The 25,459-nt window shown below is 41.3% G+C and overlaps 1 protein-coding gene across 3 annotated transcripts in view; it reads right to left on the reverse strand.

Moving 5' to 3' along the window:
- The window catches only part of LOC139449086 (IQCJ-SCHIP1 readthrough transcript protein-like), a 282,100-nt gene that overhangs the window by 132,708 nt on the left and 123,933 nt on the right, over positions 1 to 25,459 (reverse strand). For all 3 annotated transcript variants that reach the window (XM_071230552.1, XM_071230550.1, XM_071230551.1), the window contains exon 4: positions 3,515 to 3,595. In XM_071230552.1, coding sequence (XP_071086653.1) covers positions 3,515 to 3,595 — 81 coding nt within the window. The remainder of the gene's footprint in view (positions 1 to 3,514; positions 3,596 to 25,459) is intronic.

Consider the following 25,459-nt stretch of genomic DNA (forward strand, 5'->3'; position numbering starts at 1 on the left):
ACAACACACAAATGACAATAACTTGTTATATTCACACTCCCAGACAATCTTCATTCACCCTGGTTCTATCTCAGCACAACACACAGATGGTAATAACTTGTTATATTCACACTCCCAGACAATCCTCACACACCCTGGTTCTATCTCAGCATAACACACAGATGGTAATAACTTGTAATATCACCAACACTCCCAGACAATCCTCACACACCCTGGTTGCATCTCAGCACAACACTCAGATGGTAATAACTTGTAATATCACCAACACTCCCAGACAATCCTCATACACCCTGGTTCTATCTAAGCACAACACACAGATAGTAATAACTTGTTATATTCACACTCCAAGACAATCCTCATACACCCTGGTTCTATCTAAGCACAACACACAGATAGTAATAACTTGTTATATTCACACTCCCAGACAATCCTCATACACCCTGGTTCTATCTCAGCATAACACACAGATGGTACCGTATTTTCTTGAGTATAGTGCGCACCCATGTATAATGCGCACCCCCCTCTAGCGGGTTCAATATTTTGGAAAAAAAGAAATTTGAATATTATGCGCAGAAAAAATTTACACCGTACCCTTTCAGCGAAGTCCGGCAAACGAACGGGTGCTGAGAAACTTCGTCAGTACAAATTCGAAATTTGAGATAAAAAATCACCAGACATGTTTATTTACCGTTTAAATAGTATTTATTGTTCTGCTAGGCATTGTTTTATATCTAGGGATTAAGATTACCTTGTGTATTTTCTCGTAAACTAAGCCGGAAACAGCAATCAGCTGTACACACGTTTTCTTGGAATCGACCGGTGATTCGGTCAAGACACACCCAGTGATATAACTTTATAGGATTTTTAATGCAAGGATCGGCAACAATTGTATCTGAAACTATTTTATTCAGGAATAATATATTCCATTATTTTCTTAATTATATGCAGCCTTTACTAAACATATTTAAAATAATAATAACCCTAAGCGAAGCAGCTGATCACTATTCCCGGGTATTATTTTTTACATGGAACATGTCTGACCAGTCACCGTCAAGGCTCACGCGCACGTGAGCACGTGAGCGCGAGAATTTCATGTTGACATAAAATCGTCAAACAAAAACAAATATGACTTTTAACGAGTCAAAGTATGTCATTTATGATATATGTATCCTTTCTCTGTCAACTTAAGTTCGTTTCAAGGCGTCAATAGCGGTATTCTGACCGTGGTTGCTGTTAATAACGGTGAGTTGTGCGATCTTCCGATCGCTTCACACACGATTTCGCCGAAATTAATAAAAACAATATTATAAGGAATTTTGAATAAAATTAATGAAGTAAGTTACAAACATAAGTCCAGAAATAAAATGAACACTTTTTATAGACAGACAGTGTAATTACATAATTATTTTGCATACTTCAGTATGGATTTGTTGACATGGTATTTCCGGTGTTTCGTGCTCACGGTACGTAATGTCTTTCCATGGGAGGAAAAAACATCCAAACTCATAATTCGTGTATAATGCGCACCCCCTTCTACACAGCTGTGTTTTTCCGAAAAAAAGTGCGCACTATACTCAAGAAAATACGGTAATAACTTGTTATATTCACTCTCCCAGAAAATCCTCATACAGCCTGGTTCTATCTCATTAAAACACACAGATGGTAATAACTTGTTATATTCACACTCCCAGACAATCCTCATACACCCTGGTTCTATCTCATTAAAACACACAGATGGTAATAACTTGTTATATTCACTCTCCCAGACAATCCTCACACACCCTGGTTCTATCTCAGCAAAACACTCAGATGGCAATAACTTGTTATATTCACACTCCCAGACAATCCTCATACACCCTGGTTCTATCACAGCAAAACACTCAGATTGTAATAACTTGTTATATTCACCCTCCCAGACAATCCTCACACACCCTGGTTCTATCTCAGCATAACACACAGATGGCAATAACTTGTTATATTCACACTCCCAGACAATCCTCATTCACCCTGGTTCTATCTCAGCACAACACACAGATGGTAATAACTTGTTATATTCACACTCCCAGACAATCCTCATACACCCTGGTTCTATCTCAGCACAACACACAGATTGTAATAACTTGTTATATTCACACTCCCAGACAATCCTCACACACCCTGGTTCTATCTCAGCAAAACACTCAGATGGCAATAACTTGTTATATTCACACTCCCAGACAATCCTCATACACCCTGGTTCTATCTCAGCATAACACACAGATGGTAATAACTTGTTATATTCACACTCCCAGACAATCCTCATTCACCCTGGTTCTATCTTGGTGCAACACACAGATGGCAATCACTTGTACTATCATCAAGACACCACTCCCCAGATACACCTCATAAAACCGGAATCACAAAGCCGCAAATTGTTTCATGTTCTTAATCAGCTTTCCCATTACAAAATTACCTAGCCATTCCAACAGACAGCAAGACAAAGGTTCCGCACTTTCCACGCAAATTTAGAAATATGTCGCTCTGTTGGGGGGTGGGGGGGGTGCTTGGAGAAATAATTTGATGAACTTTGTGAGATAAGGTGGCAGTAGAACCTCCAGAGCTATGTTTCATGGATTCAACTCAACTTTAGTGTCTGCTGTGTTGTCCTGAGCAGTCTGAACTGTGAAATAACTCACAGCGTTCCAAACAGAAGAGCTTTCTTCATCAAAGGATTTTACGCCATTTTCAACAATACTTTAGCCATATTGACAACACTACAGGGGCAACAGTTTGCCGAGTTGTCTATGGTACTGTAATTTGCTGTACAGAGTTGCATCCCTTTGTCATGCCAGAATCTGCTGATCACATTTGGGAATAGACTCCTTGCTCCAGCGCCATACATTGCTAAGCTAGGTTTGAATTGTATCTTACAACAAAGGCCCCTTCTGCATTGTTTGAATGATTCTAAAAGATTTTAAGACAAACACTCCTATCTTTACAAAATACAGATTCATTTTTAGTCAAAATATTTTTTTTTTTTTAAAATCAAAAAATCTAAAAGACTGAACAAGAGTCTATTTTTGGTCGCTACAGTTTTAGAACTCTCATTACTACCAGTAAATTCAGATTTTATGTGAAGAGGAATTTCATTGTCAATTTACGTTAAACCTTTACAAAAACATTGAGACACACCTAACGCTAACGACAATATTTTTTAGTCATGTTACACTTGCAAAGCCCATCAGGACTGTCTGAGATCTGAATCCTGCATAAGCATTGTTACATCAACCTTTGCATAGTAGAACAGAGAGGAACAGCGTGACCCATAAGGACAGTTCAAAGCCTTAAAAAGGGATGCTAACATCAAACTTGAACATCATATAAAAAATTAGGAACATGGTACTCTCCAATTATTTCCAGAATGCTTGACACAACATTGAAATGCTGATTGATCATACAGCTCAGAACAGCTAAATGCTCGTATTGAAGTGGTAGATAGTCTGTGAAACGTTTTCTGAACAAATGGTGAACTCACGTGATGACTTGGCTGAGATAATGTCGGTCACGGTTCCGCCTCGTGGTAGTGTCGTCATCCAGCAGCACCTCAAGCTTGTGACTGGAATCAAGGGCACTTTATGAATAGGAAATCTATTAATCACATAATCAAATGGAAAGATCTCATTCCACTAGTCTGTTAACACCAATCTCAGCAGCATTCCAGACCCGTGAAGATCCTAGAATAGGTCTTGAGTGACCCATGCTTGCCATAAAGGCAACTATGCTTGTCGTAAGAGGCGACTAACGAGATCGGGTGGTCAGGCTCCCTGACATGGTTGATGCATGTCATCGTATCCCAATTGTGTGGATCGATGCTCACGTCAATCACCAGGTTGTCTGGTCCAGACTCAATTATTTTACAGACCACCGTCATATAGCTGGAATATTACTAAGTGCGGCTTTAAACAACAAACAATATATCCAGCTATATAATGGTGGCATGTGAATAATGGAGTCTGAACTATGCATTCTAGTGATTGATATTATGAGCAACAGTACACATCGTCGGGGTATGATGACACTCTCCAAAGTCACACGATCAGCCCACCCATTTGGATGCCTTTTCCGACAAGCATAAGATGCTAGCGACAAATTCTAACATGGCATCCCCATAGGGCATTTCCATTAGTATTAATGCCAAGCACTTATTCTTAGGGATCATCCCTCCAACATATTAGAAGCTTGGACGATTTCACTCACGGTGCTGCAAATCCAAATTGCACACAGCGATATTTTAGAGTGAGTAAATATGGTTTTCATCAAATCGGGCAAACTGATAATGAGGGATACCATTAACATTGTATCATGTGTGTAATAGAACCATCCCTAATGTAAAGCATTGCGAGCAATAGAGGTTATCACGCGAGTGTGTTTGGGGATGGTAAATATCCTGTATTAGGAATACATTTTGTTTATTCCTAATACAGGATATTTACCATCCCCAAACACACAAGCGTGATTACCTCTTTCTCATATAATGTCATTCTTCAATTCTGTGCTTGAAAATCGCTTTCCTTCTCTCACAAACATTATCGAAACATTGCAAGTTTTCCTGGAATGTGCGCATTAATATATATTACGTCACAGGGTAAGTGATGTGTCAGCCGGACAATGATAGTAGCCAATATAGTTCCAACTGAAACATGTTTCTTATACAGTGGCGAAACAACATATATGCAAAACAACAAATGCCTACACAAATTGTTTTTATTTGCCTTTCGCCGCAATCCATCGGTCTGTCCACTAGAGTAACTGCCCCTTGTCAAAGGGAAGCTACTCTAACCATAGTCTAGATAGCACAGATATGGCTACTGATCCCGCTTGGCTAGGACTAGTACCCTCGCAAAATTGTTTCGCAATTCATGTTTCCAAAGTTGCCCAAACTTGTAAAGTGCCTTAGCTACGTCACAGTTAGACACTGATTTTCAGTATATTAGACTGTTCTTTTGATAATGATAGAATTATCCCTTTAGTTTATCCAGATTCCCGATGGTTAATTCTGACTCGATTGCAGAATGACAAGGGTGACGCCATGTTTGTTTATAAACACTGAAAGTAGTCCCTACTTGACCTTTCATATTTGCATCTCTATCCGCATAAGACCCCAACAGATATCGTTTTTATCCGTTGGCTTTATCCTGCCGAGAAACCTACCCATTATATGATAATACACTTAATCTACTAGGCTACCCCAACACCCCTGTAGTGGAAAAGAATGAATAATTATCAGTCAGCAGAGGTCATCACAAAACATCTGCTTCTGTTGATGTACATCAATATCAACGAATCTGGTATTTCTCAGAGGCAAAGCACTAATAATTACTAGTAGCTATGGTGGGACATCCATGGCATGTGTGAATTGGTTAATCACGCACATGATCAACTCCTCATCTCTGTTCCAAACAATCCAAACTCTCAAACAAAACCAAAAACGCCCTGCAATCACGAACACACCCAAAAAATGGGGCGCCACAATACTGAGAAACTAATATACACAAATCCTCTTTCTTCATTTTTTGTTCATAAAAGCTCACTTTGTTCATTTCCTCATTACAAACCTAAACAAAGATGCTTTCTGAAAACCGAAGATGAAGATATGTTTTCATGAAAACATAACAAATTACTCCATATTTGCCAGACATTTAGACTTCAGAAAGTACCAAGTTCAAATAACATAACACAATAATTCAAATCTCAACAAGGTATAATTAATCATAAAGATACCTTGAATAGATATTTGAAAAACAGCTCATTAAGCACTACATGCAGCCCTAGGCCATGGGTCATTCACTGTGAAACAACTTCATGTTAAAAGTAGTCTTTAGGATCGTATTTTTATGCGGTAATTGCCACCAACGATATGTCTATTTTAGCAAGAGGAAAGACAAGCTGCTGTGCCACAGTGAAAGATGCTATTGAAATAAAACAGTTTCCCAAAACAATCTGCATGGCTCAATCACGGCCTGCTTGGCATGTGTATCAGAAATCTGTAGCTTTTTCACAAGCCTGAAGCTAAAATTGATCTCAACAAGACTGGTAGGCAATTATTTCAATAGCGGGGCATATGAATGGGTGCATACTGTTTTACCCCCCAGTTAGAAATATCACAGCAATATTAGGACAGCCTGAAATAATTGGTACTTGGTCAGGCACTTGTCTTTGATAGCTTGGGCAGTGATACATGCTGTTGGGGCATGTTGACACACATTCAGCCAGGTCATACATTGCAACCACTGATCCTCAATAACCTTGTGCATTCAACTCTATATTTCAAGGAATAACCTTATGCCTTCAACTCTTAATTTCAAGGAATAACCTTATGCCTTCAACTCTTAATTTCAAGGAATAACCTTATGCCTTCAACTCTTAATTTCAAGGAATAACCTTATGCCTTCAACTCTTAATTTCAAGGAATAACCTTATGCCTTCAACTCTTAATTTCAAGGAATAACCTCATGCCTTCAACTCTTAATTTCAAGGAATAACCTCATGCCTTCAACTCTTAATTTCAAGGAATAACCTTATGCCTTCAACTCTTAATTTCAAGGAATAACCTTATGCCTTCAACTCTTTATTTCAAGGAATAACCTTATGCCTTCAACTCTTTATTTCAAGGAATAACCTTATGCCTTCAACTCTTTATTTCAAGGAATAACCTTATGCCTTCAACTCTTTATTTCAGGGAATAACCTCATGCCTTCTCACCATTGGATTGTCAGCATGGTAACTCACAGTGCAAACAGAGTCAATTGTTTAGTGACAAGCAAATGGCATCACAAACATTATGACATCATGATATTCATACAGACCAATCAGAGGGCTACATAACAAGTAGTCACAAACTGTTTTGCCTTCTACTGTTCACTTCAAGGAATAACATTAGGCCTTCCAGTGGGCACAAGGACTGCAAGGGACAATTAATTGACAGCTAATCCAGCCACTGACAGTAGGACGATAAACAGGCCTAATGACCAGATTAACTTGATTAATGGAGTGTCACAGGCTACACACGACACACTTGCCGTACTACACAACGTTGTGTTCATATACACACAACAATGTCAGCTACCAACCTGCAATCAGTCCTTGCCATGAAATATTTAAGGGAACTGATGCTGTTACACCACGAGTAAAAAAAGAGAGAAGATTAATACCATGCTACAAACACTTTTCTCTTGAAGATCCTGTATGGAATAACCGAGTGAGTGAGTTGCCAATGGGTGAGTGAGTGAGTTGCTAATGGGTGAGTGAGTGAGTGGGCTGCTAATGGGTTGGTGGGCAAGTGAGTGAGTGACAGAGAGAGAGAGAGAGAGTGTGAGTGAGTGAAGTGAACAAGTTTAGTAACAGCCCACTATTCATCAGATGAAGACTATTTCAGTTACTAGTTACTGGACAGTCTAGTACTTGACCATAAGACATCATGATTATGTGAGTGAGTGCGTGCGTGGGTGCGTGCGTGGGTGCGTGGATGCGTGCGTGCGTGCGTGCGTGCGTGAGTGAGTGAGTGAGTGAGTGAGTGAGTGAGTGAGTGAGTGAGTGAGTGAGTGAGTGAGTGAGTGAGTGCATGAGTGCGTGCGTGGGTGAGTGAGTGAGTGAGTGAGTGAGTGAGTGAGTGAGTGAGTGAGTGAGTGAGTGAGTGAGTGCGTGCATGGGTGAGTGAGTGAGTGAGTGAGTGAGTGAGTGAGTGCATGAGTGCGTGCGTGGGTGAGTGAGTGAGTGAGTGAGTGAGTGAGTGAGTGAGTGCATGAGTGCGTGCGTGGGTGAGTGAGTGAGTGAGTGTGTGCATGAGTGCATGCGTGGGTGAGTGAGTGAGTGAGTGAGTGAGTGAGTGAGTGAGTGAGTGCGTGCGTGCGTGGGTGAGTGAGTGAGTGAGTGAGTGAGTGAGTGCATGAGTGCGTGCGTGGGTGAGTGAGTGAGTGAGTGCATGAGTGAGTGCATGAGTGAGTGAGTGAGTGAGTGAGTGAGTGAGTGAGTGAGTGAGTGAGCCACACCCTGATAACATGGAGTAGCCACCCAGTCCCTATGTCAGTCAGCTCCTCTCAACATATGTTGCATGGGGCCCATTCTACCCTGCAATTCCAACGAGGCCAGTTGCTGAGAAACATGAAACTCATACAAAATTGATACTCCTCAGTAAAATATACTTGCAGCATGTGTGAAGCTTCAGGTTGATAGAGAGGTATCTGCAGGCAACATTGTATTAAATTAGCAGGATCCTTGCAACCAGAAAGACAATGCACACCAGTACCCAAATTCGAATTTGAAATTATAATTTATTTTGCAAATGGCACATTTTTTCTGTAAAGCTTTGAAACTGATTAATCATAGCCAACATATTGGCTTTTCCATACTTCCAAATTCCTATATTTCCATAATCCTATATTTTCCATGTTTCCACATTCCCATGTTTCCACACTCCTGTGTTTCCACATTCCCCTGTTTCCACACTCCTATAATCCTATATTTTCCATGTTTCCACATTCCTATATTTCCACATTCCCATGTTTCCACACTCCTGTATTTCCACATTCCCATTTCCACACTCCTGTATTTCCACATTCCCCTGTTTCCACACTCCTGTATTTCTACATTCCGATGTTTCCACACTCCTGTATTTCTACATTCCCATGTTTCCACTCCTGTGTTTCCACATTCCCATGTTTCCACACTCCTATAATCCTATATTTTCCATGTTTCCACGCCTGTATTTCCACATTCCCCTGTTTCCACACTCCTGTATTTCCACATTCCCTTGTTTCCACACTCCTGTATTTCCACATTCCCCTGTTTCCACACTCCTGTGTTTCCACATTCCCCTGTTTCCACACTCCTATAATCCTATATTTTCCATGTTTCCACGCCTGTATTTCCACATTCCCCTGTTTCCACACTCCTGTATTTCCACATTCCCTTGTTTCCACACTCCTGTATTTCCACATTCCCTTGTTTCCACACTCCTGTGTTTCTACATTCCCATGTTTCCACACTCCTGTATTTCTACATTCCCATGTTTCCACACTCCTGTATTTCCACATTCCCTTGTTTCCACACTCCTGTATTTCTACATTCCCATGTTTCCACACTCCTGTATTTCTACATTCCCATGTTTCCACACCCCTTGTATTTCCACATTCCCCTGTTTCTACACTCCTGTTTTTCCACATTCCCCTGTTTCCACACTTCTATATTTCCACATTCCCATGTTTCTACACTCCTGTTTTTCCACATTCCCATGTTTCCACACTCCTGTATTTCCACATTCCCATGTTTCTACACTCCTATAATCCTATATTTTCCATGTTTCCACATTCCTATATTTCCACATTCCCATGTTTCCACACTCCTGTATTTCCAGTGTTAATCTATTTTTCCAATAATCAACCTCATCCCATATAGCTCTTCTTACAAACAATTCAGCAAGGTCAAGTAATCCATCTTGAAATAAAATCATACCAGAACCTTTGGAAACCATTTGCAATCAAAGATGAAGGAATGACAAATGATAAACACAAAAACAGCCCAGGTCCTAAAGGAATCAGCTGGCAGAGTCTATCAATCAAAACATAATTCCCTCATTACTTGGGCCCAGCTCAGGCACACCATCACTACCAGCAGAGCCAACACAACATCAGAGACGAACACTTGTCACACGGAGTCCTTGAACAAACCCCCACAGGGGTTGTGGACAGCATCAACCTTATATGGCAGAGCATGGGGACAAGAATCTCCGTCACACAATGCTCACTGTCCTGAATAGCCAACGTACTTGCATTCATTCATCCATTCATTCATCCATTCATTCATCCATCCATCCATTTTTCATTCATTCATTCATTCATTCATTCTACATATTTATTATTTTATCTAATTTAATATTTTTAATTATCTAATTTACTTATCTAAATAAACTGATATAATTTATATAATTTGATAATTTATTCTCATTCATTCATCCATTCATTCATCCATCATTTTATTTATTTTATCTTATTTGATATTTTTAATTATCTAATTTAAGTTATTTTATCTAACTAAACAGATTAAATTTATCTAATTTAATTATTTCTTTTGATTTATCACCTTTTAAGTGCAATGAAATGTATTCTGTCCACGGAAAATATAAAGATCAGAGGTTGGTCTGATGTCATCTGATGTTCATCCAATGAAATGTGTGTATCTTGTTCTAAATCATGAATGAACTGCCTCCGTGGACCATGGGAGAGCATCTGCCCGGAAAGAGGAAGGTCAGGGGTTCGATCTCCAGCCACATCATACCAAAGGTGAGGTGAAATTGGGTTTAACGTCGCGTCCAAGATTATTGCACTTATAAACAATGAGTGAGATTAGCTTCATGCTGCTTTTAGCACTATTCCACCCACGCTGCAACAGGGACAGCAAGAATGGACTTCACACACTGAACCCATGTGAAGAACCAAAGTCCCCAGCTTGATCACCAAATGCTCCAAGCACAAGCTACCCCTCCTTGTTGTAAAACAATTAAATGACAGCCCTCGGCCACTCCAAAACTGTGTGTACGAGAAACATAGCGCTCTAAATGGGTGCAGTACAATTAATCAGAACAAATACCTCAGGAGTAGCTTACATTCAAGTATGAAAACAGCCAGAGAAAATTAAACCTCACAAACTCAAAACATGAAACCAAATTCAATGCTTCAACAATCTAACCATCACACAGTCAAACTGAAGGATTCCCAAACATGAAAGATGTTGAATGTAAGAGTTATTACAAATTTAGGCATTAATCCAAACCAGATCTCCAGATGGTTCACAACAAGCAAGTAGATGCCCTTCAAGTGCAGAAGGTACAATCTTAGCGATACAACTGTTGTAAGTATACATCAAATTATGGGAGTTACGATTAGCTCAGTGCGAAGATCGCTTTGCGGAAAGGGGCCTAGGGCCTTTGTTGCACAAGTGACCTTAGCGTTATGACTAGTAAGCCTCTGCTTAAGTATGCGTGTTGTGGTCACCTTAGCGCTAAGATCGCTTTGTAGAATGGAACCAAGCGTCTTAATGTTCCACAAGCGATCTTAGCGATACAACTGTCATAAGCCTATGCTAAAGTATGGGAGTTACGAGCACCTTAGCGCTAAGATTGCTTTGTAGAATGGAACCAAGCGTCTTAATGTTCCACAAGCGATCTTAGCGATACAACTGTCATAAGCCTATGCTAAAGTATGGGAGGTATACTTACTGTCGCACTAAGATCACTTTGTAGAACAGAACCCAATGTCTTGATATTCCACAAGTGATCTTCGTGCTATGACTGTCGGCAGCCAATGCTAAAGTATGGGAGTTACGATCACCTTAGCGCTAAGATTTCCATGTAGAATAGAACCAAAGGGTCTTAATGTTCCACAAGCCATCTTAGTGCTATGCCTGTCAAAAGCCTATGCTAAAGTATAGGAGTTAGCGATCTTAGTGATACAACTATTATAAGTATACATCAAATTATGGGCGTTACAATTACCCTCATGCTAAGATCACACTGCAGAAAGGGGCTCAAAGACAGTAACACATCCATAGCCCCCATCTGCAAATTCCTGCAGAAATCCATGGATTTGGTTGATCATAAACCAGTGCTGGTATCTATAATGTGCTTCACTAAGAGCCAAAGGAAAGGTCACAGCATGGAATCAGGCTTGCATCCAAATATCATCCTGATATCATCATTCGATAGGAAATAGGATCAAGGTCTAAACCAGCCTAAAATGATTCTCTGAAAAAAACCATCTAATTGAATTTCAACTTGTTTTAAATTGATTTGTGTTGAACAGATTGTTGGAACTGATGGTTGCAGCTAGCTTCTCAGTCTATGACCCTCACATGCTGCCATATAAGGGCTCTGTAAAACTTTCATTCACACATTGACATAACATACAAAATGGTGTGAAAGTGTGCACAGCCATTTTTACATTTATAACTTCATAAATGCAAAAATTGAAGTCAATTCTTATGAATAAATATGTAAACAAATAGAACTTCACAGGCTGATTATGTAATCAACAACACATAAAATGGAGACAACAATACGAAATCAGTGACATCTTTGAATTCAATAATGCAACAAAACCCCACCCATTCTATTACTCATAAAACAGTTGTCTGTCAGTGGGCCCGGCCCAATATTTTGGTTAAGGGAGACATAAATGAAAATAAATTTTCTTAACCAATCAACTGCCAAGGAATCATGTGCAAATGTTTTTTAAATAGCTGAATCATCTGGTTTTGGTGATTTTGTGAATCTGTGTTTACTACTGGACCACCCATGTCCACACTAGACACCTTCTACTGCTGGACCACCCAGGTTCACAGTGACATCTTCTACTGCTGGACCACCCATGTTCACACTAGACACCTACCACTGGACCATCCATGTTCACACTAGACACCTTCTACCACTGGACCACCCATGTTCACACTAGACACCTTGCTCGACCACCCAGGTTCACAGTGACACCTTCTACTGCTGGACCACCCATGTTCACACTAGACACCTTCTACCACTGGACCACCCAGGTTCACACTAGACACCTTCTACCACTGGACCACCCATGTTCACACTAGACACCTTCTACTGCTGAACCACCCATGTTCACACTGGACACCTACCACTGGACCACCCATGTCCACACTAGTCACCTTCTACCACTGGACCACCCATGTTCACACTAGACATCTACCACTGGACCACCCATGTCCACACAAGACACCTTCTACCACTGGACCACCCATGTCCACACAAGACACCTTCTACCACTGGACCACCCATGTCCACACAAGACACCTTCTACCACCGGACCACCTATGTCCACACTAGACACCTTCTACCACAGGACCACCCATGTCCACACAAGACACCTTCTACCACCAGACCACCTATGTCCACACTAGACACCTTCTACCACAGGACCACCCATGTTCAAACTAGACACATTGTACTACTGGACCACCCATGTCCACACTAGACACCTTCTACCACCGGACCACCCATGTTCACACTAGACACCTTCTACCACTGGACCACCCATGTCCATACTAGACACCTTCTACCACTGGACCACCCATGTTCACACAAGACACCTTCCTGGACCACCCATGTTCACACAAGATACCTTCTACCACTGGACCACCCATGTTCACAGTGACACCTTTTACCGTTGGACCACCCATGTTCACAGTGGACATCTTCTACCACTGGACCACCCATGTCCACACTCAACACCTTCTACCACTGGACCACCCATGTTCACAGTGACACCTTCTACCACTGGACCACCCGTGTTCACAGAGGCATCCAGATACATCTATTACTGCAAGCATCATCAACTTCAACCCTGTTGGCTAGGCATTCCTGAACCTGATGCTATCAGTGACAAACGGCAAAGCAAGATCTTAAATATAGACATGCAACCTTCCTTGAGACAGCAGCACGCAACTTGGCAACAAAATAATGCTGCACTACTTCCCCAGCTGAGGACAAGCTAATATCGGACAATATTCTCTAGAGAAAAACCTGAAAGCTTATTGATCTCTACTTTACCCAGCATAAGATAACATCATCAAGATCATCATTTCAATTATGAAGGGCAGAGACAAACTTGGCAGTGATTGGTCAGTTTAACCACAGGTGCAAAAAGGTTAATGCCAAACTGACTGAAATCTCCAATGAACAATATTTTTTTATCTTTTTCATTACAGCATAAAAATAAATCTGTCACTAGGCAACAGAATGGGAAAACAATTCTTGCATGTTTAACTAAAGAGCACTCCTGTATTTAATTAAATAATTATGTATGATACACAGAAATGAGAAGACTGTAGTTACCTTATGCGGACCAACACTTGCTAGAATGTGTTATGGTGTGGAAACCTCACACTAAATTACTGCATTGTAAAAGTTTTGTTTGTTTGTTGTTTAACGCCGCACTCAGCAATATTACAGCTATATGACGGCGGTCTGTTAATAATTGAGTCTCGACCAGACCATCCAGTGATTGACATCATGAGCATCGATGAGCATTGGGATACAATGACATGCATCAACCAAGTCAGCGAGTCTGACCACCCGATCCCGTTAGTAGCCTGTTATGACAAGCATAGTGTAAAAGTCTTTGAAGTTCCATATTATCTTTTTTCTTCTTTTTTTTTATATATTTTTTTTTAATCATTTTACATTTATTTGATAAAATGTTCCATATTATCTTGAGCATAGTGCACACATTTCCACAAATAATACAGCTGTGTAGAGGGGGTGCGTATAACACCTACGAGGAGTTTCGTTCTGTCCCAAAATCCACACAGCAGGGGTTCTGCCCCAGAATAACTTCATTATCCCCTAGTTTCCATTCCAACTCAAACCTTTCATCAACAAGTTGTAGCTGCTCATTAATTCAAAATCCACATTCAGAAACATTCACAATTATGTTTCCTTTTTAGACACAAGGATCAATGGAGGTGAGTCGGTCTATACCCAATGACGCAGGATGGCGTTACGAGACGATGCCGATCGGCATCCTCCGCCCCACCAGCTACATCCATTCAGTAGATTATATACATTACATCACAATCATAGCTCCAGCATCAATACACCCACTCAATGAAACCAACATTTGGGGAAAAAAACCACCTTGGCAAACATTGTCAGAATTCAGCCAATTGGTTTTCTATTTCAGGCGTTCTAGAGAAGTCAATAAATCTACAGACCAATAGGATGAATTTCAAAGACAAGGTTTTCCCTTTGGAAATGTAATTGAAACACTGGTAGCCTTCTTAGACCCGGGTCTTGCCCATACAGAGGAACCAATACACTGGGAAAGGACATTTGTAACTGGTCTAGAAAGGTGAGATTATACCAATCAGACAACTTCGCTCTCAAAATAGAAATGAGAGCCATTCTTGGGGCTGTGTTTTTATGTAAACGCTGACTGTAGCTGGTCAGATCTTGACACGGAGCAATATCGGCTCGTTCCCGTGTCACAACACACATGGCAGACCTGACTTACAATAAACATCTTTGTTGCTCCACCTCATGTTGTTGATGCTTGTTTGTTTGTATGTTTAAAGCCCTTTAAATAATGAAGTCTGGACCAAACAATCCAGTGATTGATTGATATTTTCCCACACAATTGGGATACGTTGACATGCATCAACCAAGTCTTTCAGCCTGAACGCCCTATCCTGACAGTTATCTCTCACAATAATATTGCATCAAATTTCCTGACACAGACGATTCTAACCTATTTTCAAGGATAAATGACTATTTTTTGACACTGTACGCAGTCTTCTGTCCATTTCACCTCAACCCCTGGATGCTCGTACTGTCACTAGACCCTTGTCACAAACACCTGGTCTCATCACTGATTTTCAGTGATCCATTCAAACAATTTTCCTATTTATTTTGCCTTTACACCCAAAGGAATCTGTTTTGGATATTTGCGACTAATTGTTCTCTGGCATTGACATTTCATGTTTCCAAGCAACCAAAATGCATGTAAAAGGCGATCTAATGCATTGGGTGGTTAGGATGTTGAATGCATGTCATCATACCCAGGAGGTGTAGGAGGATGCTCATGATATCAATCACTGTTTTGTGTGGTCCACACTTAATTATTAACAGGCCACTATCAAAAGCTAGAATAGTACTGAGTGCAGCACTAAACAACAACAAAAAGAGACACATTAATCAACAAACAAATTCTTCAAATTTCCCTATTTCCCTATTAAAGCTCACTGGAGTCAATAATTATTGTCAGATATGTCTTCCATCAATTAGCAACGAAGAATACCTTGAACACCTTTACTGAAATTAGATAACTGACGTCATATACCAACTTAGTAGCTCATTTGTAAGCAGGTATGTCACCTGAATAATTATCCTCCTCCAGGCAGATGATGCCACTGAATATGATCACCTGTGTCGCTACGTCCGGCTTCCATCCCATACCCCGCCATGCACCATGGTTCCATACAACGTAGATTCTTTTATATCGTTGATTTCTCCATGTATCCAACGAAGCAAGAGGTCTCCATAATGGTGATTAATTATTCAGCTAACAGGGAAGTCATGTCTCACTCTATAGCTCCATCAGCGGAATGATAGTTCTTAATGTCAGTAGGTCAAAAGGACAAACTGATAAAAAGTCAAGAAACATAACCTGACATGTAAATATGTGAGTGAGTGAGTGAGTTTGGTTTAACGCCGCTTTTAACATTATTCCAGTTATATCACGGCGTGTCAGCTTAATGTGGAAGGAAAGCCCGAAGTGATGCAGGTCTCGGACGTGAAACCCACAAGCACGGGTAGGTGCTGACAAACCTAGAAACATAATCGGGGGGAACCGGGATTCGAACCCACGATCATAGGTTTCTGGCGCGCCCAAGGGATGCAACTCTGCACAGCAAATTGCGGCGCCTTAGACCACTGGGCCACCTGTGCCCCCTGTAAATATGTGTTTGTTGTATAATATCTCACTCCACAAATATTCCCACTATGACGGCGGCCTGTAAATAACATAGACAGTGATTGATATTATGAGCAGCAATCCACACTGTTGGTGTATGTTGGCGCGCCATCAACAAGTCCGACCACTTAATCCATTAAGTCGCCTCTTACAACCAGCATAGGTTGCTAGGGGCCAATTCAAACCTGGAATCCAATAGGGTTTAATTTTAGATATGAGTAATAAAAGTCACATATACACCCATAATACGTTAAGCATCAATTCTGTCTTATGATGTGTCAAACTTCCATGTATCTTTGGCAATATAGTATACTTAAGACACAGACCCATTCTTATATGTCTGAGACTTCATTAACTTCTGATGAAAAGTTTGTATAAAAACACTGTATGTTCCTCCAGAAGGCCAAAAGGTAATTTCATATGATGAAAAGAAACCGATGATTCAGCTGAAAGTAGACAAATAACTATTTCTGTGTATAAGACAACTTAGCATGGCTACCCCACTCAGATACAGTTACTGACTCCAAGCCCACCAGTCCTTGTTTTATTCCGATAATGCCGAGCGCCAGGCAGGGTAACAACAAATACCATCATTTAACGGGAATTGAACCTACTGGCTCCACGCTCCAGGCAGACACTCTACCCAATACACCAAGGAGGCGGTTCCGAGATTCAAAGTGGTGTCAACCATTGACAGAACTGTTCTCACCAGCCCTAGCTACCAATATTGTACAACAAACTATTTTCAAAACATGAAAAAGTGCAGCTGACAATTCCACCAAGACCAAGTGAGACTGGAATATTTCCATGGTTGTCATGGAAACTAATCAAACGGAACACAATAACAGGTTTTTCATAATTCTACAAGCGAAACTGTGAGGTGAAACTGTATACATCACACATAAGTCAATGGCATTGTAGAAATCTGCTTAAACGATACATTTAACATACGCTGTTTTACAGAATCACAAGTGCTCTCCGATGTGTTTAGATTCTATTTTAAACTCTGAAAGTAAACACACAAACGAATACAACATGTTGTCTGAGGTTCAGCCAACTGTTTTGAAAACCATGTTAAATATATTAAGGCATAATGTTAAATTTACTTGTTTATGAATCTATCCATTATAGTAGTTGTTTGTTTGTAGTTTAGTAGTAGTTTAATGTCACATTGAGCAATATTACAGCTATATGATGGCAGTCTGTAAATAATCGAGTCTGGACCAGACAATCCAGTGATTGACATCATGAGCATCGATCTACATATTCTCACTCTGTCCTGAATAAACGACTACAATGTAATCTATCATGGTATCTAATTCAAGACAACCATTGTCCTAAGTAAGACTTAAAAAAAAAATTAAAATTAAGCAATGCCACATTAATGTGTACCATCTAGGTTACAGTATTCATCTCAATAAGCACCCTGGGCGCTTAGAAAAAAACATACACAAGTTAAATAGGTTTGCAGAGATCAACCAGTAGTTTAGGCAACAGGCAATTATATACCAATTCTGGGTTGTGGTTTTCTGTAATAAACACAAGAAAACATAGACTGTCACGAAAATTTTCGGTCGCCATAAGGGACCCTTATTTTACAAAGATTACTTCAAAACTGATCTAGATGTTGGTCAGGGGGCACTTATTGGATGATAGTGATTTTTATGGAGAATACGGTACACTTCATTCATACAGTCACCATTAACATACAGCCAGATGCTATTCCCTGTATGAACTATTTGTTAATCCTTGTCACCATTGTCTTGTACTTTTACTATCAGCCATCCTAAACAAGCTTGGCAACAATGTTATATTTTAAAAAAAGTTTAGTTTTATGATTTTATCATGGTCCAAGCAGGAAATACTAGGAGCCCCCAAACCCTTCGTTTCACAGAAAGCCATACTGTCCAAGAGCTGTGGGACTGACTATTGTTTTATGCACTTTTAGAAACAATCCAGCAATATCATGTCAGGGACACCAGAATGAGCTTCATACATTATAATCAAACCCAGGACTTTAGCACGATGAGCGAATAGGGCTGGGACGAGTCCAATTTTATTACCCGGGTACCCACACCCCTATTACCCGACCCTACCCGGGTACGTGCTGTTGGTGTCAAGAGATAGGTACAAAATGTCCGATTGAGAATAGTTTGACAGTAGCCCTGGCAGAATGTATTTAGATACACGTATAAAACGATGTGGTCATGCGTACACTCAAGTTGACTGACGTTTCAGCTTTGTTCAAACATATATAAGTCAGAAGGAACGCGTTCATAGTCATGAAGAAATGCGAACATTAGAGACTTAAAATTGTCGTGTCACCATGTAGTTATATTGTGAATTTTTGTCATAAAACAATATATCACGTGACTAACCACAGGTCCAGGTAGTCCTGTGGGTATCCGGGTCCTACTCAGTACCTACCCGACCCGAGTACCCGAGTTACCCGTCCCAGCCCTATGAGTGAACACTTTGACCACAGGGCTACTCCAATACTGTGATTACATTGTTAGTTGCATCATTTATGTATAATGTGTATGTTGCTTACTATACTAGTTGATACTCTGGCGCTGTCCAGAAGCACTTTATTCTCTCCTGTAGATGTATAATGGGCCGTTGGCCTCTTTACGCCAACAAACTATCAACAACTAGGCTACCCCACAACCCCCCCATGGTAGTGAGTTCCTCAGTGGGTATCAGTTGGCTGTAATTACTGTTATTCCCCATGGGTATGGTCTTAAGTCTGGTCAGCGCTGGTAAGCAGCTGGGGTTAACTGTGGACACAAGTGTTGTACATCAATCAATCTTCAGGGCAGTCAGGACATGACTTGTCCTTAACTGGGGTCAAAAGAAGAGTGTTCAACCCGGTAAGGCAAGCAAGTGTATGAGCAAGCAAGGGTCTGAGCGAGCAATTGCAAGTGTATGAGCGAGCAAGTGTATGAGCGAGCAAGTGTATGAGTGAGCAAGTGTATGAGCGAGCAAGTGTATGAGTGAGTAAGTGTATGAGAGAGCAAGTGTATGAGCGAGCAATTGCAAGTGTATGAGCAAGCAAGTGTATGAGCGAGCAAGTGTCTGAGTGAGTAAGTGTATGAGCGAGCAGGTGTATGAGCGAGCAAGTGTCTGAGTGAGTAAGTGGATGAGAGAGCAAGTGTATGAGCAGAAGCAAGGGTCTGAGTGAGCAAGTGTCTGAGCGAGCAAGGGTCTGAGCGAGCAAGTGTCTGAGTGAGTAAGTGGATGAGAGAGCAAGTGTATGAGCAGAAGCAAGGGTCTGAGTGGCAAGTGTCTGAGCGAGCAAGTGTCTGAGTGAGTAAGTGTATGAGCAAGCAAGTGTCTGAGCGAGCAAGTGTCTGAGTGAGTAAGTGTCTGAGCAAGCAAGTGTATGAGCGAGTAAGTGTATGAGCGAGCAAGTGTCTGAGTGAGTAAGTGTATGAGCAAGCAAGTGTGTGAGCGAGTAAGTGTCTGAGCGAGCAAGTGTATGAGCGAGCAAGTATATGAGCGAGCAAGTGTATGAGCGAGCAAGTGTCTGAGTGAGCAAGTGTCTGAGTGAGTAAGGGTCTGAGCGAGCAAGTGTCTGAGCAAGTAAGCGTATGAGGAAGCAAGGGTCCGTGTGAGTAAGTGTATGAGCAAGCAAGTGTCTGAGTGAGTAAGTGTCTGTGTGAGTAAGTGTATGAGCGAGCATGTGTCTGAGTGAGTAAGTGTATGAGCAAGCAAGTGTATGAGCAAGCAAGTGTCTGAGTGAGTAAGTGTATGAGCAAGCAAGTGTCTGAGTGAGTAAGTGTATGAGCAAGCAAGTGTATGAGCAAGCAAGTGTCTGAGTGAGTAAGTGTCTGTGTGAGTAAGTGTATGAGCGAGCATGTGTCTGAGTGAGTAAGTGTATGAGCAAGCAAGTGTCTGAGCAAGCAAGGGTCTGAGCAAGCAAGGGTTTGAGCAAGCAGGGGTCTGAGTGAGTAAGTGTATGAGCAAGCAAGTGTATGAGTGAGTAAGTGTCTGTGTGAGTAAGTGTATGAGCAAGCAAGTGTATGAGTAAGCAAGTGTATGAGCGAGCATGTGTCTGAGTGAGTAAGTGTATGAGCAAGCAAGTGTCTGAGCAAGCAAGGGTCCGTGTGAGTAAGTGTATGAGCAAGCAAGTGTCTGAGTGAGTAAGTGTCTGTGTGAGTAAGTGTATGAGCGAGCATGTGTCTGAGTGAGTAAGTGTATGAGCAAGCAAGTGTCTGAGCAAGCAAGTGTCTGAGCAAGCAAGGGTCCGTGTGAGTAAGTGTATGAGCAAGCAAGTGTATGAGCAAGCAAGTGTCTGTGTGAGTAAGTGTATGAGTGAGCAGGTGTCTGAGCAAGCAAGGGTCTGAGTGAGTAAGTGTATGAGCAAGCAAGTGTATGAGCGAATAAGTGTCTGTGTGAATAAGTGTATGAGCGAGCAAGTGTCTGTGTGAGTAAGTGTATGAGTGAGCAAGTGTCTGAGCAAGCAAGGGTCTGAGTGAGTAAGTGTATGAGCAAGCAAGCGTATGAGGAAGCAAGGGTCTGAGCAAGCAGGTGTCTGAGTGAGTAAGTGTATGAGCAAGCAAGGGTCTGAGCAAGCAGGTGTCTGAGTGAGTAAGTGTATGAGCAAGCAAGGGTCTGAGCAAGCAAGGGTCTGAGCAAGCAAGGGTCTGAGCAAGCAAGGGTCTGAGCAAGCAGGTGTCTGAGCAAGCAGGTGTCTGAGCAAGCAAGGGTCTGAGCAAGCAAGGGTCTGAGCAAGCAAGGGTCTGAGCAAGCAAGGGTCTGAGCAAGCAAGGGTCGAGCAAGCAGGTGTCTGAGTGAGTAAGTGTATGAGCAAGCAAGGGTCTGAGCGAGCAGGTGTCTGAGCAAGCAAGGGTCTGAGCAAGCAAGGGTCTGAGCAAGCAAGGGTCTGAGCGAGCAGGTGTCTGAGTGAGTAAGTGTATGAGCAAGCAAGGGTCTGAGCGAGCAAGTGTACAAGCGAGTAAGTGTATGAGTGAGCAAGTGTCTGAGCAAGCAGGGGTTAAAGTGAGCATAGTTTGAGAAAGCATGTCTTGAGAAAATAATCATCAATACTGAATCATTAACCAATATCCACTATCAGCAATATTGACCCACGACATGCCCGATCTGCCATTCCCTGCCATTCCATACCCTCCCACACACTTTCCACCCACATAAGGCACAGTATCCGAACAACCCACAAAACAAAAGGTAACACCAGATCTGACAAAGTGTTGTTCAATATTCTCAATCTCTAAAACAAACAACAGCTAATCCAGTGAATGCAAACACAAATGCCACACATATCATTTTTCAGCAATTACACCCATATTTCTAGCCAGAGAAAGCTCCATAATAACTGAAGGTTTCACATTGAACCATGAGAATGACCCATTAGGGAACAACCGTGGGATCTTTGTAAAAGACAGGATTTTATTTTTCAGCATCTTTAACATAAATCATTTATATTTTGTTAAAACTGTGGCAAATATTATTGTATCCATTATTTTCTGGAACAAATTGTTCAAAATAAAATCATGTATATTACTCAAAAGAAGTAAAGGAACACCCAATTCTTCATATGACTACAGTTTATCTGTCACCACTGGTGTTATTCAAACACAGCCATCCAATTGTGGGTGTTTTAACTTGTCTTGAGTAGTATTTATTAAAAAAATCCTCGTACGTTTATTACAAAGGAAAAAATTCTAAGAACTAATTTATTGTAGTTGTTTTACTCTCTATTTTAGTCTGGAAGGTAATTTAAGGTACCGACGTTTACTACAATATCTGAAAAACAATCGGACCTACTCCAGTCAAAGTTGGTATGAGATTATTAAACAGTCATACATAACTTGATATTACATTTAAAGACAATCGTTGCACGAATAAAAAATCTGTCTATTTAGCTATCACTATATTTCATCAACAACCAGACCTGTTCGTCATGGGTGGAACGAGCATTCATTGAAACAGCCATCTGCATAATGCTACCCCTGCGTCACAGGGCCATATGACACAGTTGAACCAATCAACTCAATTCGAAAGGGTGCAAGGGATCCACGCACGTTGAGACGCCCAACGCTAATACCGTATTCGTGCGTGCGTGATAGTTTTTCAGATATTGTAGTAAACGTCGGTACCTTAAATTACCTTCGAGACTATAGTCCTTGTGAAGTTTTACCAGTTTTATCAATAAACTATAACTACTTGAACATAAGGAAATTTATTGACATTTTCTTGGGTCAATTTATGGTTCTGGAAACACCAGTATTTATTCCTGCTGAATCAACTAAGAACCTGCTGAGGCCAGACCTTCTGTTTCAGGTTTATGGATCTTAAAAGCCAAAAGTTTCATCAACCGGTTGCAAACATAAAAGAAAGCATTTTACAGGATTTTTTTCAATCCTCTTAAAGTTAAATATTGGTAGGTTCTATGGACAAAATTGGCTTCACTCATTACACCAATATGAGAATCGAACCTAGGTCTTCGGCAGTACAAGCAAACACTTTAACCAATGGGCTACTCAACAGAACAAGAGACATACCTGTCAACATTTGTATTTCATTATGTCAGTAGCGCCTCAAGACACACATCTTGGTGCACCCTCCCACTTATGTCTCAATGGTATTTGCATACATCTACCACATTATGCCGGGCGACAAACCACTCACAGGAAGCAATCCAAATCAATTACTCGTATAGATGACTGGTCCATTTCCATCCAATATCCTCAAAGGCCTTGATAATCACAATCCAATGTCACGCCGACTCTGAAACCGGTCTCCCATACCTCTCCACCAGTTCAAGCCTCATCGTGCCAAGTCTCTACGACACGTGTCTTCTATACCTTAATTACCTCAATACATATTGACGACATGTACATTTCACTACAGCATCAATAAACCCTCAAATGCCACGTCCCAAAACAATGACTGCTCCCTCACGGAACCGACACCTATTGAAAAATAACCATGCTGTACCTAGTGAAATATTTACAGGAGATAATCCATGATGAAGATGCTCACTGGCAGGGATTAAATAAGCCTACCTGATTCAAACCATCAGAGGCCGCTCCAGGTGCCTGCCCTAATGAGGGTGACAATTGCCGATCGTACATTCCTCATATCAATGAAAGAAACTCTGACCCAGGATGCCCCGTTGGTGCGGCTGTCGTTCGGAGGACATCATTCCGTGGTGATAGCACTGCCCCATTGATCGGTGGCTGGAGCCCACGATGCCATTACATAATGAGAGCTCCCTCGGAGAAATCAATACTTGCGTCTTGTATGTAGCATCAGCGACCGTACTTTTGTCCTTATCCACCTCTTATGTACCTGTTATGGAACGCTGTTCAGCAAATCGTTGATGTAACTCATGGATCTATTCCTATTCCTTGTAATAAGCAGAGGAGCTTCTTGGCTTGAAGAGCTGCACTAGATTTTCCATTCAGGGAACATTTCGATCACGGAAGTTGGGTCCATACTATTGGTTGAGTAGATGCTGGCGGATGCAGTGACGGAGATGTTGCACAACATTGTAGTACCGTACAGGAATAGGGTAGGAATGAGCACAAGCTTTCTGACTTCGTGGAGCTTAATTGTTGGGATTTCAGATCTTAGTAAAGCAGTACATTAGTCTGTGAGGGTCGTGTCTTATGTAGTAGGGAACTTCAGTGGTAAGGCATGTCACATGCACGCTGTTGTCTTAAAGGGGGTCTTTGAGGGCCAACCAAGCTATTCCAGTGTTACCATAACAGAGATGTGTTTCTTAGTGCTAAGGCATGTCACACACAAACTATTGTCTTAAAGGGGGTCTTTGAGGGCCAACCAAGCAATTCCAGTGTTACCATAACAAAGATGTGTTTCTTAGTGCAAAGGCATGTCACACACAAACTATTGTCTTAAAGGGGGCCTCTTAGTGCCAACCAAGCAATTCAAGTGTTACCATAACAGAGATGTGTTTCTCAGTGCAAATACATGTCACACACAAGCTGTTGTCTTAAAGGGGGTCTTTGAGGGCCAACAAAACAATTCCAGTGTTACCATAACATAGATGTGTTTCTCGGTGCAAATACATGTCACACACAAGCTGTTGTCTTAAAGGGGGTCTTTGAGTGCCAACCAAGCAATTCCAGTGTTACCATAATATAGATGTGTTTCTCAGTGCAAATACATGTCACACACAAGCTGATGTCTTTAAGGGGGTCTTTGAGTGGCAACCAAGCAATTCCAGTGTTACTATTGGACATTGTGCTCCTCAGCGCAAACACATGTCATCACATCACACTGTCATCTTTGAGGGCCAGCAAATAGTGCAAATACATGTCATGCCAGCTGTCTTCTTGAAGAAGATCTCTGAGTGCCAACCAAACAAAATCCATTGTTACTATCATACATACGTGTTCCTCAGTGCAAATACGAGGGGCGATCAATAAGTTTAGCAACTTCAAAATAAGACCAAGTCGCAGAATATCTTTTGCACTTTAATTTTTCAATATAATCTCCATTCACCTCAATACACTTATTCCATTTGTTCTTCACGCTTTTAATACCACTTTTATAGAAATCTGCAGACTGGCCCTCTAACCACACCTCTGTGGCAGCCTTTATGTCCTCGTCATCCTGGAAGCGTCTCCCATGTAGGGCAGATTTCATTTGGCGGAACAGGTAATAGTCACTGGGCGCTAAGTTTGGGCTGTAGGGTGAGTGATTTAACTGTTCAAATCCACATTCACAAATGGCGGCCTGTGCAATTCTCGACTTGTGAACCGGAGCGTTGTCATGCAAAAGTAGAATACCACGTGTTAACATCCTACGGCGTTTCTGGTGAATAGATTTTCACAATTCTTTCATTCTTTAGCATAATACTGTCCATTGCCTGCCTGACCTTGGGTCATCTTCTATGGACACCCTACCCCTTTTAAACTGTAGAGACCAACGGCAAACTTTGGAATAGGCAG

This window comes from Haliotis cracherodii, unplaced genomic scaffold, assembly GCF_022045235.1.
Source record: "Haliotis cracherodii isolate W230 unplaced genomic scaffold, xgHalCrac1.p SCAF_7, whole genome shotgun sequence".
NCBI classification, from domain to species: Eukaryota; Metazoa; Mollusca; class Gastropoda; order Lepetellida; family Haliotidae; genus Haliotis; species Haliotis cracherodii.